Genomic DNA, 19,508 nt, shown 5'->3' with positions numbered 1-19,508 from the left:
TCACACTTGCATTAAAACACACAGCCACCACCATTCACAGTGATACTGCCCGGCAGTCTCATAATTACAGTCTACACAGCTACCTTGACAGCCACACAAAATGATGTAAATAAAAATTGTTTTCCTGTTTAAGAAGTTCAATTGAGAATTATTTGAAATTGTGGGGGTTGATACAAAATACTGTTGACCCACAAATGTGTTGATATGAGACATTCACATTTAAAAAATCCATGTCGCAAAAAAAGCAAGAAGGTGCCCATGTTATTTGACCAACTTGCCAGATTAATTTAAATATACACAATACACAATACAATTTATTTGTCACTTGAACCTCATAGAGGTTGTTGGAGCCCCCGGCGTGCGCTAGAAAAGTGCCGCAGCCATTTAAGCCACGCCGGGCGATGATGTAAGGCCCCGCTCCAGGTCATCCTCGACCCCCGCTACTCGGGCGGAATAATTTGCCGTTGCGGAAGCCCCGAAAAGCGGTCTCCCAGCAGGGACCCGCAGGCTCCGATATTACTGTCTGCCAGGCCTGCGGTTGGAGCCTCCGAATCTCCGGGGCTCGGGTCACAGCAGCGCATGGGTACATATGTAGGTATGTATGCATTAGTTTTGCTCCTAATTCCCTTTTCAAAATCATTAATATATATGGTAAACAGTTGCAGCCCCAACACCAAGCCTTGTGGCAAAAAAATCCAGAAGATTAGTCAAACATGATTTTCCTTTCATAAATCCATGTTGACTTGGACAGATCCTTTTACTGCTATCCAAATGCCCCATTATTGCATCTTTAATAATTGACTCCAGCATCTTTCACACCACCAAAGTCGGGCTAACTGGTCTGTAATTTTCCGTTTTCTCTCACGCTCCTTTCTTGAAAAGTGGGATAGCATTAACTATCCTCCAATCCACAGGAGCTGATCGTAAATCTATTGATCGTTGGAAAATGATAAATATATAAATATATATGTATGTGTATATATGCATGTATGTGTATATATGCATGTATATGTGTGTATATACGTATGTATATATATATATATGTTTATATATGTGTATATATGTATGCATATAAATGTATCAATATGTATGTGCATTTGTGTATGTGTGTATATATGTGTGTGTATAAATATATATATATGCATATATTTATTATTACTATATAATTATATATATAATTGCCTTTATGGTTTATGTATATCATCTTACAAGACAAATAAATTAATAGTGATGATTTAAATCAAAGTTGCTTCTGATACATGAGAATAAACTATTATCTCTAACTTGCCTCTCACACACAGACACACATTCATATAAATATATTAAATATATATACGTTAAATTTAATTTTTTGCAGTGTGTGTTAAAGCAATACAATGCAAGGGAAACTACACAAAGGAGGGGTCTGTTCCCGCTACAAGATACTTGAGGATCTTTGCTTTGGATCAAAGATTATAGCGGAGCTCTATAATCTTTGCTTTGAATCACAGCGGGTGGAATACCGGAAGTCGAGTGTCGCTGTAACAAATGGCGGCCGTGACGTTCCGTTGCGTACTACACGTCAGCCCATTGAATTTCGAAGGAGTGGTCTATCTTGTCCCTCTACGATCTTTGGTGGAGACAGCCTTTGATCAACTTAAATACATCAAAGCCCCTTCAAAATAAATCAGTCCAGCTAGCAACATAGTAACCAAGGGTCTTTAAAATGGATATTAATGCGCTCACTTTCTTGGAATCGCTTCCAGAGATATGAAATCATTTTATGATTTTGAACTATGGTCCTGAGAACCGGGAAAATTATAGAGTACTAGACCAAGTGCAGACCCGTTGGGTCTGTTCCCCCAACGTGCAGTTGTGGGGGGGGGGGAGGCGGCATGCAGCGTCACACACACTAACTATTCCCCCCCCCCCCCCCCCCACCGCACTCATGCTAATTACCCCCCTTGATATTATATTAATATTATTAATTTGCTCCTTTTACCCCATAACTACCCTATCTACTGACGCATAGCCCCCAACCCAATCTAGAGGGGGGGGGGGGGTAGAGAGAGAGAGGGTGAGAGTGAGGGGGGAGGGAGAGAGGGGGGAGAGCTGAGGGGAGGGGGGGAGGGAGAGGGGAGGGGGAGAGAGCTGAGGGGAGGGGGGGAGAGGTGAGGGGAGGGGGGGAGGTGAGGGGGAGGGGAGGGGGGGGGTGGGGGGAAGGAGGTAGGGGGTGTGTGGAGGGGTGGGGGGTTTTAGGGGAGGGATGGTGGGGGAGGGTATGGAGGGGAGGAGTGGGAGAAAAAGAGGGATAAAGAAAGGGGGGAGAGGAGAGGGGCTGGGAGAGGAGAGGTGGGGAGTGAGGGGGTGTGCTGAGAGGGAGGTGAGGTGAGGGGAGAGGGAGAGGTGGGGAGCAGGGAGGGGGGTGGAGGGAAAGGGGTAGGGGTGTGTGTGGAGGGAGGGGGGTTTAGGGGAGGGACGGTGGGGGAGGGATGGGAGGGGAGGGGGGGGAGAAAAAGAGGGGAGAGAGAGAGAGGGGGAGGGGAGAGGAGAGGGGGGGAGAGGAGAGGAGAGGAGGGGGGGTGAGAGGGAAGTGGAGGAGAGGAGAGGGGGGGGGCAGAGAGGAGAGGGGAGGAGAGGAGAGGAGAGGAGAGGGGAGGGGGGGAGAGGGGAGGGGAGAGGAGAGAGAGGAGAGAGGGGGGAGAGAGAGTGCCTTTTTATTTCAACCCAAACCCCCCAAACAACCATTTGCAGGCAGTGCTTTTGTACTTTAACCATATTTTCATTTTCAAACCACATTAAGGGTACTTACTCACAGTTGTGTGGACATGTGTTCAGTGTTATTCACAGCTCAGAGAAACGTGACTCTCTGACTTCCTCCAGCTTGCAGACTAATTGAGGCACACCACTTCCTGGTTTTATAGTCCATCCCCCCTGCCGCCAGCGGGGGCAGCAGAGAGAATGGGGAATTTTGTAAAATCATTGATATCTCTGTCATTTTTCATTGACTGGAAAATTCCTCGGCACATATGCGGCGGAGGGGGGCTCTGAGCGAGGTGGCCAAAAATGACGGCCGCAGCACAAAAATCGCAGCACAGATCGCCAAAACCGGTCAAGAACAGCCTTTTAATAATATAGATATGATGCCATCAAAATTTATAAAGTTTGCTCTCTGCATTTGTGATCATTTTTCCACATGGATTGCAATAAAATATCTAGTGTCACTTCACGTTCACATGTTATAGGAGCAGAATTGGGCCATTTGGCCCATCATCTACTTATCTCTCCCTCAACCCCATTCTCGGGCCTCCTCCGCATAAACCCTGACACCCACACTAATCAACAATCTACCAATCTCCACCTTAAAAATATCCATTGACTTTGCCTCCATAGCCTTCTGTGATAATGAGTGCCACAGATTCTCCACCCTCAGACTAAAGAAATTCCTCCTCATCTTTCTAAAGGTACGTCTTTTTATTCTGAGTTTAGACTCTTCCACGAGTAGAAACATCCTCTCCACATGACTCTAGCCAAGCCTTCCACTATCTCAATCAAAACACAGGGAAAAGAAGCAGTAGGGGACCATTCCTTTGACCTGACTTCATTAAGGCCGATCTTTTCCCCCTGCACCACCTTTCTGATAACCTGACTGACACGATACGATATGATAGAACTTCATTTAACTCATGGAGGGAAAATCCAGGGCACACCGTTAGCTCCCTGTATTAGGGCTTAGGGTGGACAGTAACTCCAGCACTTTGTGTCTTTTTTTGTAAACCAGCAGCTGCAGTTCCTTGTGTCTCTGCCAGGCAACAGCTGCTTTGGATCAAAAACCAAGCCTCACCTCTTTGCTACCTCTGGAAATCCAGCCACCCGCTCAGTCTAGCATTGCTTGATCTAGTGTAGATTAGTTGCATTTATATAACATCTCACAAGAATGCTTCCCCACTCATTTCAGAAAGATCTGGATTGGAGGATTACGGACCGATTCCTTTACTTTTTTGATAGGACAGAGTCCTTGTTATTCTTTGCCTCTGGTGACTCCATCTTCCTCTGTACTTGTCTCTTGACACTGTTTCTACAGGGTTTATGGTGAGCGAGTACAGACACTGCATAAATCCCACCTCATTGTGACATTAACCTAAAATAAACTCCAGCCAAACTTTGTTGCCAAAACTTTGAAAAAGATTTACAACACCTCAAAGGCAGCACTGAGGAGAATATTATCCCAAATTGATGAAAGTTGTTTCATGACACTTGTAAATTTTCATCTGGGAAAGATCCCACGCCAGGTCAAGTTAAACTTCACAAAATATGTTGCAATTTGGGACATTCTAGCCGTTTCCAAATTTTGTCCATGACTATGTTTGATTTGTTGGTTTTCAAAATATTCCAATAACAATCTGATGAAAAAACCTCAACAGGCCATTCCCACGCAGATCTGGCACAGCAGCGTTAAAGGCAGCACTGACACTGGGCTCAGAAACCATCTTCACAGAGTCAGTGAAAGTTAAACGTCACCATCAAATTACTTCCCAACGTTAGAGGCACAGGAGGCCACAGATGCTGCAATCTGGAGCAAAAATTAAACCACTGGAGAAAGGTTGTAATTCAAGTCCTGACGCAGGGTCTCAACCCAAAACATCAACACGTTCATTTTGCTTCCACAGATGCAGCAGAGTTCTTCCAGCAATTTATTTTTTACTTCATTGTATCATTGGCACGGTGGCGTAGCGGTAGACCTGATGCCTTACAGCGCCAGAGACCCGGGTTCGATCCTAACTACGGGTGCTTGTCTGTACCACCAGGGGGTGCTGTACGATTGCCCCTGATGGTACAGAGCCCCGCTAACAGTCTGTTTTTTTGCCTTTATAAACATTTTTTAGTGTCTGTTAAAAGTTTGTGTAAATGTTCTCCGGTTTGTTTGGGGGGGGGGGGGGGGGTGGGGGGAGGGGTCGTGGTCGGAGGAAACTTTTTCTTTCAGTTTCTTACCTTGCCGGAGATGCGATTCATTTTTGGATCGCATCTCTGGTCGCTCTGCGGCCTACCATCGATGGTGCTGGAGGCCTTCTCGGACTGACTTTGGGCACCACTGCGGGGCGTGTACTTACATTGAAGTCGATCCCTTGCCAACAGCGGCCTGCGGTCTTTACATCGGGGCCTCACAGTCTCAGGAGATGCCGTGGATGTCGGGGGCTCCAACGTCACGGAAGGTTCGACCAGCCCCAACGCGAGGTTCGTTCATCTGGCGCGGGTGAGCTGACATCCCCCCAGATGCAGGAGCTGATCGCCTCGACACGGAGGGCCCACCACCAGCTACGGGAGTCAAGATCATCCCATCAACGGAGGGCTCAAGGCCCCCCCCCGACCGCGGGAGAGCAAAGGGAAGAGATTGAACTTTTTTCGCCTTCCATCACAGAGAGCGATGTGGAGGAGTCACTGTGGTGGATGTTTATGTTCAAATGTATTTTGTGTGTTCCATTACTTTTCATTTGTATGACTGACTTGGCAAATTAAATTCCATGTATGTTGCAAAACATACTTGGCTAATAAAGTATTATTGTGATTGTGATTATGTACGGAGTTTGTACGTTCACCCTGTGACCTGCGTGGGTTTTCTCTGAGCTCTTCGGTTTCCTCCCGCACTCCAAAGGCGTACATTTTGTAGGTTAATTGGCTTGGTATAAATGTAAATTGTCCCCAGTGTGTGTGTGTGCAGGACAGTGTGAGTGTACGGGGATCGCTGGTCGTTGTCAACTCGCTGAGCCCATGGATCGGTTTCCGCGCTGTATCTCTAAACCAAACAAAATGTTCCTAAACCATAATATGGAAAATTAATTTACTCAATGCAGCAACTGCACCTTGCTTTCTCCACTCTGTCACCTTGCTCAGCCAGTCTTTCTTTTGTAAACGTAGAGATACAGCACGGAAACAGGCCCTTCGGCCCAACGAGATCACCCTGTACACACTAGCACTATCCTACACACAAGGGACAATTTACAAATTCACTGAAGATAATTAACATGCAAACCTGTACATGTTTTGGAGTGTGGGAGGAAACCGGGGCACCCGGAGAAAACCCACGCGGTCACAGGGAGAGCGTACAAGCTCAGTACAAACTCTGTATAGACAGTTCCTGTAGTCAGGATCAAACCCGGGTCTCTGGTGCTGCAAAGCAGCAACTCTACTGCTGCACCACTGCACCAGCCGTCATATCCACTAAAATCATCGAATAGATTAATAAGCTTCACTTTTACTTGTATTTTTACACCTTCACTAAATCTTCCACGCAATGTTACAGGACCAACACAACACAAAACATGGGAAAAGAGTGGTGGATTTTCAAAACAACTTTGAAGGAGATTAAAAGGATTTTGTGACGTTGGAGAATTTCAAGAGGTCAGAATTGGAGGAACACAGATATGAGCCTCGAGGGGCTGCAGATGGCAACAGTGATGTGAGGGGTGAGACCCATGAAGGATTTCAATGCACGTACAAGAACTTTCAAATCAAGGCAATGCTTAACTAGGTACCCGTTCAAGTATAGGACTCGGTAACATCAATCACTCGTGTTCACATCCAATTACGTGGTCATTGGAAATCAAAGGAATAATCTTCCAAGAAATGCAGATGGAATGTTGGAGTTAAAGATTTTGCCAAAAGCACAAGTACCACAGTTCAAACGTCTACTAGAAATGCAAATTCCAGCAGTTTAGGTTTTTGCTCCAGATTCCAGCATCTGTAGTTTCATTGCATTGAATACTTTATTGTCACATGTGACAAGTCTTTGCGTGCATACTTTGCTAAGGTATGCAAATAGTCGCCCATAGAGGGCGCTTACAACAACGTTACTCCACGTGTTCGTCCTCGTCCGTCGGTGGGCGCCCCCATCAACCGCCGCATCGACCTCTCCATTGTCGCTGCCGTGTCTTCTCCGACCCGGGCCCCATCTGTAGGCCCCATCGACTCGCAGCGCGCGGGCTGCGACCATGGGCTCCGCCAACCCAGGCTCCGTCAGGCTCGGGCACCGACCCACGGGGTTCCGGCCTCGGCTACTCTGCGGCAAACCGGGAGGCGTCTGCCCTCTAGTCTCCCACATCAACAAAGTAATGTAGATTTGGTATCAACTTAATCATGGGTCAGAACACAGAGTACCGGCATAACTCAGTGGGTGAGGCAGCATCCCTGGAGAATATGGATCAATGACGTTTCATTTCAGGACTCTTCCTCTTTCCATTATCTTGGCAAATCTTGTCCAATGACCAAGTTTAATTTGTAGTTTTACTACCCTGGATGAATGGGCCCGACCTGAAAAGTCACCTATCCACGTTCTCCAGAGATGCTGCCTGACCTGCAGTTATTCTAGCACTTTGTGACAAGCACCAGCATCTGCACTTCCTTATTTCTTCATCACAGGGCACATGGGCGGGTCGAATCGGATCGGCAGCCTCACAGAAGTGGACGGCTCAGTTGCGCAGCAGTATAGTTGCTGCCTTATGCCCCTGTCCCACTTAGGAAACCTGAACGGAAACATCTGGAGATTTTGTGCCCCACCCAGGTTTCCATGCGGTTCCCGGAGGTTTTTGTCAGTCTCCCTACCTGCTACAACCTCCGGCGACCACCTGCAACCTCCGGGAACCGCATGGAAACCTTGGGTGGGGTGCAAAGTCTCCAGAGGTTTCCATTCAGGTTTCCTAAGTGGGACAGGGGCATAACAGTGCCAAAGACCCAGGTTCGATCCTGACCATGGGTGTTGTGTGAGTGGAGTTTGCAGATTTATGCCTGGGTTTCCGCTGAATCCTCTGGTTTCCTCCCACATTCCAAAGACGTACAGGTTTGTAGGTTAATTAGCGTCTGTAAACCCTTATAGACAATAGACGATAGGTGCAGGAGTAGGCCATTCGGCCCTTCGAGCCAGCGCCGCCATTCAATGTGATCATGGCTGATCATCCCCAATCAGTACCCCGTTCCTGCCTTCTCCCCATATCCCCTAACTCCGCTATCTTTAAGAGCCCTATCCAGCTCTCTCTTGAAAGCATCCAGAGAACCTGCCTCCACCGCCCTCTGAGGCAGAGAATTCCACACTCACAAATCTCTGTGAGAAAAAGTGTTTCCTCGTCTCCGTTCTAAATGGCTTACTCCTTATTCTTAAACTGTGGCCCCTGGTTCTGGACTCCCCCAACACCGGGAACATGTTTCCTGCCTCTAGCGTGTCCAAGCCCTTAACAATCTTATATGTTTCAATGAGATATCCTCTCATCCTTCTTAACTCCAGAGTGTACAAGCCCAGCTGCTCCATTCTCTTCATACTGTGTAGGATAGAACGAGTTTTTGAGTGATTGTGAATCGCCGTGGACTTGGTGGGCCGAAGGGCCTGTTTCTACACTGTATCTCTAAACTAAACTAAACTAAAAATATCAGTTGTAGTAGCCTGCTATCTGAATCAAAAGATTGTGAATTCAAATCCCCTTTCAAAGACAGAAGCACAGAAATCCAAACTGCTGCTGATGGAATGTTGTACAGTCAGAGATTTCTGCTTTTCAATCAAATGTTGTAGTGGGGAATGTTCTGTCTGGTGCCCCTAGTTGGCACGAAAGGTATTGGCACTTATCTCAAAGAACAAGGGAGTTATTCCGGGTGGAGACACAGTACCTGCAGATGCGGGGTTCTCGGGCAAAAAACAAAGAGGAACTCAGCAGGTCAGGCAGCATTTGTGGAGGGAAATAGACACGACCTTTTAGGTTTGAGCCTTTTCCGTGACTGATATTTATTTCATAAATCAATTTGACTAAATAACAAATGGTTGTTTTTGCACTGCACACCATGTGTGCAAATTGACAGCTGTGATTGATCCAACAGCTAGCTTCCACATAGTAATGTCACGTATTCCTGCATGAAGGAATGTCTGATATAGATTAACTGATATAGATCGCAGTCCCGTACCAGAGGAAGGAACGTGGACCTGGGAACATGCATCATAAAATGGCTCCACTGCAGAGTTAGTGACCCCCACCTCGAGCACTAGCAACAAGAGATGGGACATCACAGAGGCATGTCCATGTATGTATAGGAAGGAACTGCAGATGCTGGTTTACACCAAAGGAAGACACAAAATGTTGGTCAGCAAAATGTGGACTCAGCGAGTCAGGCAGCATCTCTGGAGAAAAGGAATAGGTAACGTTTTGGTTTTGAAGAAGTGTCTCGAAACATCACCTATTTTTTTCAGACGCTGCCTGACCCGTTGAGTGGCTGCAACATTTTGCATATATCTTCGGCATGTCCGTATAGTTGTCAGATTTAGATCAGCAGTTTGTAAACTGTCACCACAAATATGCACCGTTACTGCCAATCTACCTTCACCTTTCTGTCAAAATCTGTGAAAAATCGGTTTGCGTTTCATCTTGTAATACTTTGTTATATTTATGTTATTTTTATATATTATTTTCAAAATAAAGTTTTCAAAATATTAATGTTGCTCCTGGGAAGAAGTCCAGGGAACTGCAACCTTGAGGGTTTGATTTTGAATCATTCCCTTTCCAAATCTCTGAAACTGAAAGGTTCAGTACAATAGACAATAGACAATAGGTGCAGGAGTAGGCCATTCGGCCCTTCGATGTGCTCATGGCTGATCATCCCCAATCAGTACCCCGTTCCTGCCTTCTCCCCATATCCCCTGACTCCGCTGTTTTTAAGAGCCCTATCTAGCTCTCTCTTGAAAGCATCCAGAGAACCTGCCTCCACCGCCCTCTGAGGCAGAGAATTCCACAGATTTCTCAGTTTCAAGAACTTCCTAGCTTCATGTCTGGAAATGCTTTCATCTCACTTTTATACTTTTACTTGTCCTGGAAATCAGCAGTCCTTGTCGACGGGTCTATTATGTTGTAATCATGTCTTAACTTGCTTTGTTAGAATGCTCCTGCATATTATTCTGGCATATTTTATTCAAAGAATTCCCCCGCACTCATTTGCATCTGCCATGGATTCTTTCAGGATGATTCGCATTCCCAGATGGTGTTTGCAAATTCTCCGCATTGGATTGCAACCTTGTTGTGGTCGGGGAGCTTGTGTGTCTCAGTGACCCCTAGAGCTGTGCCAGTGGGAGATTCATCTCCTGTTAGGGTCTCCAATGCTGGACAGGTCGAAGGGTAGAGGTGAGACGAGGAGGGATCCACTGGTCCTCCAGGTTGGAGGTTGATCACAGGGACAACAACCCTGTCTCGTAACACAAATATGTTACGGAAACAGCAACTGAAGGAACCAACGCTACTATTTAAGAATAAGGAGTAATCCATTTACTAAGTGAATATTGTTGTCCTCAGTACAAGATGTACTTCACCAAATTGCCAATTAATTAATTGAAGCATAAAATTTTGCAATTTGTAATGGAAATGCGTAATTTTCTTATTCATTTCCAGGATCTGGGAATCATTTTCCAAACTGAATGACCTTGTGGAGAATATGACTGGAGAATGCTGTTGGTTTCAGTCGCTCCATGTGGCCATGATCATAATTACCAGTTATTAGTTTAGTTTAGAGATACAGAATGGAAACAGGCCCTTCAGCTCACCGAGTCTATGCTAGCCATCAATCACTCTTTCACACGACTTCTATGTTGTCCCACTTTGACATCCACTCCCGACACACTAGGGGAAATTTTCAGAGGCCAATTTACAGAGTTAACCCAATAATCTACACATCTATGGGATGTGGGAGGAAACCGGAGCACCTGGAGAAAACCCACATGGTCACAGGGAGAAAATGCAAACTCCACACAGATAACACCCGAGGTCAGGATCGAATCTGGGTCTTTGGCACTGAGGCATCAGCTCTACCCGCTGCACTACCGTATTGTCTTAACCCTCTCTCTGTTTTTCTTTAAAGCAGCTGCATGGTAATGATGACATGGGACCCCCACTCGTAACAAGGGCAGAGTCCCCCTTGTCCTCACCTTCCACCATACCAGCCGTCACATACAACAGATAATCCTCCGACATTTTCACCACCTCCAACGGGATCCCACCACTGGCCACATCTTCCCATCTCCTCCCCTTCCGGCTTTCTGCAGAGACCGCTCCCACCGTAACTCCTTGGTCAATTCGTCCCTTCACACCCAAACCACCTCCTCACCGGGTACTTTCCCTTGCAACCGCAGCAAATGCTACACTTGTCACTTTACCTCCCCCCTTGATTCCATTCAAGGACCCCAGCAGTCGTTCCAAGTGAGGCAGAGGTTCACCTGCACCTCCTCCAACCTCATCTATTGTATCCGTCGCTCTAGGTGTCAACTGCTCTACATCGGTGAGATCAAGCGCAGGCTTGGCGATCGCTTCGCCCAACACCTCCGCTCAGTACTTTTAAATACCAACCTGATCTCCCGGTGGCTCAGCACTTCAACTCCCCCTCCCATTCTGAATCCGACCTTTCTGTCCTGGGTCTCCTCCATGGCCAGAGTGAGTCCCACCGCAAATTGGACGAGCAGCACCTCATATTTTGCATGGGTAGTTTACACCCCAGCGGTATGAACATTGACTTCTCTAATTTCAGGTAGTCCTTGCTTTCTCTCTCCTTCCCCTCCCCTTCCCAGCTCTCCCACAGCCCACTGTCTCCGCCTCTTCCTTTCTTCCTCCCCCCCTCCCCCCACCCCCACATCAGTCTGAAGAAGAGTCTCGACCCGAACCTTCACCTATTCCTTCGCTCCATAGATGCTGCCTCACCCGCTGAGTTTCTGCAGCATTTCTGTCTACCTTCGATGACTATCAATATCAGTTATTGGGGGATGGTAAATTCAGTTTCATATATTTTATTTCCAGCAATAATCATTTTTTTTCTAGAATGAAAAACTATGATGACTTTTCCAATTGAGTCAACAGAGTATTGTTTATGGTTTTACTACAGAGATCCATCTGGTTACCGCCCGGAGAATCTCTGTGGCATGTTGCCGAAATAACCCGTTTCCTTGTAGGTACGGCACGGTGGCGCAGCGGTAGAGTTGCTGCCTTACAGCACCAGAGACCCGGGTTCGATCCCGACTGCGGGTGCTGTCTGTACGGAGTTTGTACGTTCTCCCCGTGACCTGTGTGGGTTTTCTCCGAGAGGTTCGGTTCCCACTCTCCAAAGACCTACAGGTTTGTAGGTTTAATTGGTTTTGTATAAATGTAAAATTGTCCCTAGTGTGTGCCTAATATACAGGGGTCGTTGGTCGGTACAGACTCGGTGGGTCGAAGGGCCTGCTTCCGCGTTGTATCTCCAAACTAAACTACTGGTCTTCACCAGTCATTCTAGGTCAGTTGATTCTGCGGCAATTCTCCTCCACTCACTCTTCCTTTAACACACCATCTATTCATCACACCATTCAGTGTGTGGCTTATATTATTCTGTATCGTAGACTCATAGTTCTTCAGAATGGAAACAAACCCTTTGGTCCAACTTGCCCCTCTTAGTTGATCCAGATCCTGTTGAAACCATAGACAGCATTCTTCACTGTTTATTCTACCGAATTTTGGTTCATCTGCAAAACTGCAAATCATGCCACCTGTATTCTTTTCCGAATCGTTAATATACACGTTAATGAACAATTAGAGACCCAGCACCGATCCCTGCAGCACAACAGTCGTCACAAGTCTCCAATCTGTAAAGAGACCGCCCTAGCTCTCACCATCTCATATCACCGAGCAAATTGCTCCCTCACCCTGAATCCCATGTATTTTGACTTTCTGGACCAGCCTACCATGTGGGGCCTTGTCAAAGGACTTGCTCCGTAACCCTCTTAGTGACCTCCTCAAAAAGCTCAATCAATTTTGTGAAAATAAAGCCATGCTGGCTCGAGTCAGTCTTTGTCTTTATAAAAATTCAAATAAATACTTTCCTTCAAAACCCCCCTCGAGTTACTTACCCAACACTGACATTAGGCTCACCAGTCTGTAGTTCCCTGATTGGGTAGGAAGGAACTGCGGATGCGGCTTTAAACCGGGCATCTACTTGTTGCTTAAGACACCATTCCTAGACACACTGATGAATTCTGCCTCATCTAATTCCTCAGCACATTGGCAGGACTGTAAATATTAGGAAAATGAAAACCACCAATTATTACATTCCTATTACTCCTACAGGTATTTTCAATCTCCCTGCATATTTGTTCCCCTAATTCTCGCTGACTATTAGAGACCCAAGCGATCATCCCCTTCTTATTTTTTGGCTTCCGTGCATAAAGCCTTGATAGAAGTTGTCCCTCCGACTGTCCTCTCCAGTACTACTGGAATCACATTTGTACTTGAACTTGATCTTACGTCAGATTTTCACTGTACCTTTTTCACCCAGAGAGTTATGAATTTGTGGAATTCCCTGCCACAGACGGCAGTGGAGGCCAAGTCACTGGATGGATTTAAGAGAGAGTTAGATAGAGCTCTAGGGACTGGTGGAGTCAAGGGATATGGGGAGAAGGCAGGCACGGGTTATTGATTGGGGACGATCAGCCATGATCGCAATGAATGGCGGTGCTGTCTCGAAGGGCCGAATGGCCTCCTCCTGCACCTATTGTCTATGTTTCTATGTTTCTGCCTGTAATGAAGATATTATTAGGAAACACTGCAAGAGATTTGTTTCTGTAAGATTTGGAGGAAGAGAATAAATAGGCCTGTATATTGACAATGAATAGCTGTATTCAGAACTTTATTTATAGAAAAATACTGTACAAAATTTCAATCAAATTCTTAATATATACACAGTTCAATACCCGGATGGAGACAGCTTTAATTAATATCACAAAGAAAAACAACTCCCAGCTCCGTGTCATGAGTTTCGATCTATCTATTCTAACCTTTGTCAACCTTTAATATTTTCACAGGATTAAAAATATTGTACACATCAGTTCTACAATTGTCACGTTATATAGTTTATCAAAGTTAAACACACATAGAGTTAACAAATATTGAAATGTATTCCAAATTTCAGGTTAATTTAGAACTCTAAAATGCTAATTAAAAAAAATATGTGTGTAGGTTAATATTAAATGAAAGGCAGCAGCAAGTGCAGTGTGATCCTGGGGACAGACACTTGGTGTAACGATTATAATATTGTAACGATTGAAGTAAAGGTTAAAGCTGTGATGATTCTTCCATATTCTGCTATTGCTGGCTGTCATCGCAAATGTTTCTGTTGATGAAACCTGGCAGAAGAATATTTTGTGCAAATAGTTTAGACAGGCTGAGGTGAACACCTGGCCAAGGAGATTATTTCCAATGGAAAAAAAATCCCAAGTGGCGGCAAACAAAGCTGGCACGGTGGACAGGTTGAGCTCACCGCCTGACTCTTGTGTGCTAGTCACAATCCTGGCCAAGCAGACTGAAGTTAGGGTTATGAAAAAATGCTATCCTTAAAACAGTAACTCACTGGGAGAGTGCAGTGTGCTGCTTTAAGTGGAACGATACAGCATGAAGCAAGGACATATGTTCTGTGGGTAGAAACTTCGAAGATATGAAGAGAGTTTTTTGTTCTTAAATCCAACACTTCCAACTGTGCAGAACCTGCCATTTCCTGAGTTTTGTTTCCGAGGAACACTGTTTCTGACTGGGAATATGGGATTTGAAACCAGTTCCACAGAGCCCTCAGTCACAGTCTCTGTGATAAACGTGAACTAAGCTATTCAACCTTTCAGCAGTCCACAATAATGTAACACTTGTTCACCAAAACAAAACCAAATGCACATTATTAGGAGTAATTCCACTTTGAAATACTTAGTTGTCAACATTTATAAAGAATAATTTTCAGGTAAGATTGAACAAGCTTTTATGTCTAATTAACACTTAAAAATGATGCGCCGTTCAAAAATTAAGATCCATTCTTCCCTCAGCAAAGAAACAGGACTATGAGTAAGCAGATGGAATAGATGATATCACTTCCATGGGATGGTGCAAGCTAAGGACTTTGCAATAGAGAGGGTGCAGATAATATTTACCAGGTTGTTGCCTTCATTGGAGGAGTTTAGTCATGGGAAGAGTTTGGATAGGTTGGGCTTGTTTTCCCTGGAGTAAAGGAGGCTGAGGGGTGACCTGATGAAAGATTCTCAGAGACATTGACTTGGTGGATAACCAGAATCTTTTTCCCATGGTAGGGTTGTCAAACACAAGAAGGCACAGTTTTAGAGGTGGGAGGTAGATGATTTAATAGGGATTTTAAGGCTAAACCTCTCTGCTCAGAGACTGCTTGATATCTAGAACACACAGCCAGAGGAGGTGGTGGGATGAAATACAGTTACTATGTCTCAGCAACATTTAGATAGGCACTTGTATATGGAAGGCACAGTTGGGATCGCTGTGGATAGGCAATAAAGTTGGCATGGACGGAATGGGCCAAAGGATTCTGTGCTATACAACGCCATTCTACCCAAACTCTAAGATCAGGTTGATCACTCTACGAAGCCAGTAGTGGCCAATGTTATTGTCAATACTGAGCTCATGTAACACATGTCCTAGTTTGATGGACACCTTCACTTTATTTCCACTTGGAATCCAGGGCTAAATGTGGTTTTGGGAATGCTAAAGGAATTGCCCCATTGACTTCCTGATAATCCTAAATGTTAAACCAGCTATTCAAGTTCCATCCCAGTGAAATCAAGAATAGTCAAATCTATTTTGTCCTTTACCCAGCATTTTAATTTGACAACAGTATTCCCCCATCCTCTCCAAGTTAAATATTGTTTTCTGCAAAAAAAACTCCAGTATCTCTCCAAGATACCATTAATAAATCGGATCGAATGAAGGTTCGGGAATGTGAAAGTCATTCACGGACAATTTCACAGAGCATCAGGTGCACAGGAACTTGAAGCTGAACACTTAAAATGTCCTCTGTTTTGAGAAAGGTCAGTCACAGCTGTCTTTACTTAGTACGTGTCTCTGGAAAATTCATGAATTGCTAAAACACAGCTTTGACTAGTAATTGATTTTGTGGGACAAAACTTTCTGGAGCAAGTAGGACCGGTACACAATGTAATTAATATATTTCTTTAAGACCCATTCTGGCTCTTAGTTTATTGCAAATATATTCATTGTAATTTTCTACAAATTCCTGCCTCCACTGGTGTGAGAGTCTAGGATCAGAGGTCACAGGCTCAGAATTAAATGGCGCTCTTTTAGAAAGGAGGTGAGGGGGAACTTCCTTAGTCAGAGGGTAGTTAATCTGTGGAACTCATTGCCACAGAGGGATGTGGAGGCCAAGTCAGTGGATATTTTTAAGGCCTACAAATTCTTATCTAGGGTTATGGGAAGACGGCAGGCAAATGGGATTAGGAGGCAGAGATCAGCCACGATTGAATGGCGGAGTGGACTCGATGGGCTGAATGGCCCAATGCTACTCCTATAACTTGTGAACTGGTAACTCAATACTATGGGTTGAAGTTGTGTGTTGGAGAGGTAAGGGGTTTAGATTGCACATTTCTGTTGTGTTGCGTGTGTTTGAGAATGAGGGGGTTGTTTTCAGTTTGGGTACATGTTCAGTGAATGTGACTGCAGTGAGATCCTCCATTGCCACGTTAAAACAGCCAACGATACACAAACTGCATGGAGAGGCGTTAACAATCCACAGGATAGATCACCAGTTGTCTGTTTCACAGTGGAGAACCCAACGCATCACACCGAGTGTCATTAAAACTGAAAGATCAGACAAAAGTGACTTCTTTTGGCTCATTGACACCGGATATAATCACTGGAGGAAGTTACAGTTAATGCTCCTCCATGTCTCCAAACCCTCACACATCAATGATTCAGAAACATATGAGAAGCTCAGTGTGTGTGTGTACTGTGGCAACTAGTCTATTTAGATCTCCCAACACACAACCTCAACACTTATACTGAGCTGAACACCCAACGCATCTTACTGCTGCTGCATGTGCAACTTGACAACATTACAACTCATTTGATCCAGACAAAATGACGAGAGCGCACTTCAAATCCACCCTGGAAGTCCCCCCACAAACGTGGCACCTTGGCTGGGTGAGGCGGCCAATCTCGACCTCATCGGGACTTCCGCAGCCGATCGGCGGGTTGAATTTGCCCCCTGTGGCCGGGGTCTGGAACATCGGCCCAGACAGAGCCGGTACATCCATTCCCATAGCCGACTTTTGAGACCCACTTTGCGGGCCGGTATCTCGGCCCCTCGCGACGTTCCAGTACCGTTGGATTCCTCTCAGAGGCCGTGACCTCTGTTGGCCCAGCAACATGGATCATCCAGAAAGGCCCTGGAACCAATGGTGCAGAGAATTGGTGGTGGACCCGTACACATTACCAATAAGGATGACTCAAAGTTCTATGCAGACTTTAAGCCATTAGTCTGGAACAGTGTCCAAACATGCGAGAGTGTAAAACATGCTGTCAAACATTGTGAATGGGCCAGTCTGCACCAGTATTAGTCCATCTGACATTCATCAGCCTTATCTTACACCTTATGATGTTGTGGCAAATAAAACTGTTCGTTTCACCGATATTGTTTTTATTTTTAAAATCTAAAGCTACGTTTATACAAAAATAAACGTTAGTTGAAACCAGGCATTGTTGCCCCAGCATTTTGTTGCCTGCCTCTCACTAATGTCCTATCCATGTTGTGATCTACACTTATAGCCGTGGGCTGTGGTTTATTCTGCCTCAGCATGCAAGCGAAGTTTGCACGTAACTATCCGACAGCAGGATTAGTCCACATTCAAATACCACTGCTGTTACAGTAGGGCCTACACATTTCACAGAGCCTTACTAAATCTCCAGTGTCTCCCATTCCTCTATCCATTCCCCTCCCTCTACCCCAGCTCTGTTTGCTCATGGCCGTGTGTCCGATGCCACACAGACCATCCACGGTGACATTGTTGATATGAGGAGCGTTCACCCTGGCACTGAGCCGCCTCTCACTGCTCAGTGGCGCGAGTGTTGGAGCAATCGCAAGAACGGTATTTCAACAAGTCCAGACTTTACAAGGTTTGCCGAAACAGAAACAAATATTTTCACGATGAATTATACTAAACATGTATTGCACACTTTTCTTTTCCAAGTGCCTTATTCAAGAAAGCATGATCCTTTGTAACACGGCCTCTCATCACTAAACCGATCTATGCACTTAAAAGTGGCTTTGTCCATTCACTGAGCCCAACCCACCACCAGGCAGAAGTAGCTTTGGTGCGGGTCCAGGCCTGTTGATACTGGCACAGTACAGGGATAACCTTCAGGCTTGCTCTCCTCAAGGCAACACCTCCACCGATCGCTTTATGACGTGCTGCTGCGTCTCCTCGGCCTGCTTACTCTTCTTTTGATGCCATTGTCTTCATTGTCACTTTCATATGCTCTCTGCAACCAAAAGAACAACATCATTGATGGCTCCGTCCTGGGGCGGAGTTGGAGTTGGGTTCATGGGAGGTTGGGTAGTGGAGGGGAGGATGCTCCTCAAACTGCGGAGCATCCTGGACAATACAGCTCACCCCCTCCGTGACACACTGGTCAACCTGAGGAGCACCTTCAGCAACAGACTGGTTCCACCAAGATGCAGCACAGAACGCCACAGGAGATCCTTCTTCCCTGTGGCTATCAAACTCTACAACTCCCCCCCCTTCTGTCGTGGGGTAGACTGATCCTCTTCCCCCCCTCTCACCCCCCTCCCCCCCGTCCCCAATCTTTGCACACCCCCAATCCTTTCCACTCGTCACTTTAATTTCATGTTTCATGTATGTTGTGTTTTATGCCTGTTGCCGGATTAATTTCCCTCCTGGGATAAATAAAGTTCTATCGTATCGTATCATGAAAGCAGCTGCTGGGAGCTTGAGTAAAAAAACAAACTGCTGGTGGAACTCAGCGGATCAGACAGCATCTGTAGAGGGTAGACAAAAATGCTGGAGAAACTCAGCGGGTGAGGCAGCATCTATGGAGTGAAGGAAATAGGCGACGTTTCTGGTCGAGACCTTTCTTCAGACTCTTCAATTTGAAGAAGGGTCTCGACCCGAAATATCGTCTATTTCCTTCGCTCCATAGATGCTGCCTCACCCGCTGAGTTTCTCCAGCATTTTTGTCGACCTTCGATTTTCCAGCATCTGCAGTTCCTTCTTAAACATCTGTTGAGGGTAATGGTCAGAGGACACTTTGGGATGGGATGCTTCTTCAGACGGGAGATGGGGGGAGAAAGCTCACTGGTGAAGGTGAGGGGAAGGGGTGTGAAAAAGGCCAGCGACTGGGAGGTCCAGCAGGTGAGGGGGGGGGGGGGGGGGGGTGATTTGCAATGATTCACGTGAGGGAGAGAAGGGTGGAGAGCGTAACCGCGGCTGGAGGTGAAGTGGAGAAGAGAAAAGGGTGCAAACGGTGGGATCTGATGTTTATTTTTGCTACTGTATACTAAAAACACTAAAGGTGCAGGTTACATTGTTTAATATGTGTTTAATAGTGTTTTCTTTGCACATTTGTCACTAGAAGTGATTGCGTGCCATTTTTAATGATCACCCACTGTGAAACTAGCAATGATGTCTGATTACGGTGGGGTGGTTACATGGAAGCAGTTTTTTCTCT

The 19,508-nt window shown here is 45.7% G+C and overlaps 1 protein-coding gene across 1 annotated transcript in view; it reads right to left on the bottom strand.

The window, feature by feature from the left end:
• Positions 1 to 13,630: 13,630 nt before the first annotated feature.
• The window catches only part of LOC129713570 (death-associated protein kinase 2-like), a 129,261-nt gene continuing 123,383 nt past the window's right edge, over positions 13,631 to 19,508 (bottom strand). The window contains exon 12 of the mRNA XM_055662722.1: positions 13,631 to 18,302. Coding sequence (XP_055518697.1) covers positions 18,222 to 18,302 — 81 coding nt within the window. The 3' untranslated portion in view covers positions 13,631 to 18,221. The remainder of the gene's footprint in view (positions 18,303 to 19,508) is intronic.

Source organism: Leucoraja erinacea, chromosome 36, assembly GCF_028641065.1.
Source record: "Leucoraja erinacea ecotype New England chromosome 36, Leri_hhj_1, whole genome shotgun sequence".
In the NCBI taxonomy this organism is placed as follows: Eukaryota; Metazoa; Chordata; class Chondrichthyes; order Rajiformes; family Rajidae; genus Leucoraja; species Leucoraja erinaceus.
The sequence above is the reverse complement of the archived record's forward strand: the minus strand, read 5'-3'. Positions and strand labels throughout refer to the sequence as shown.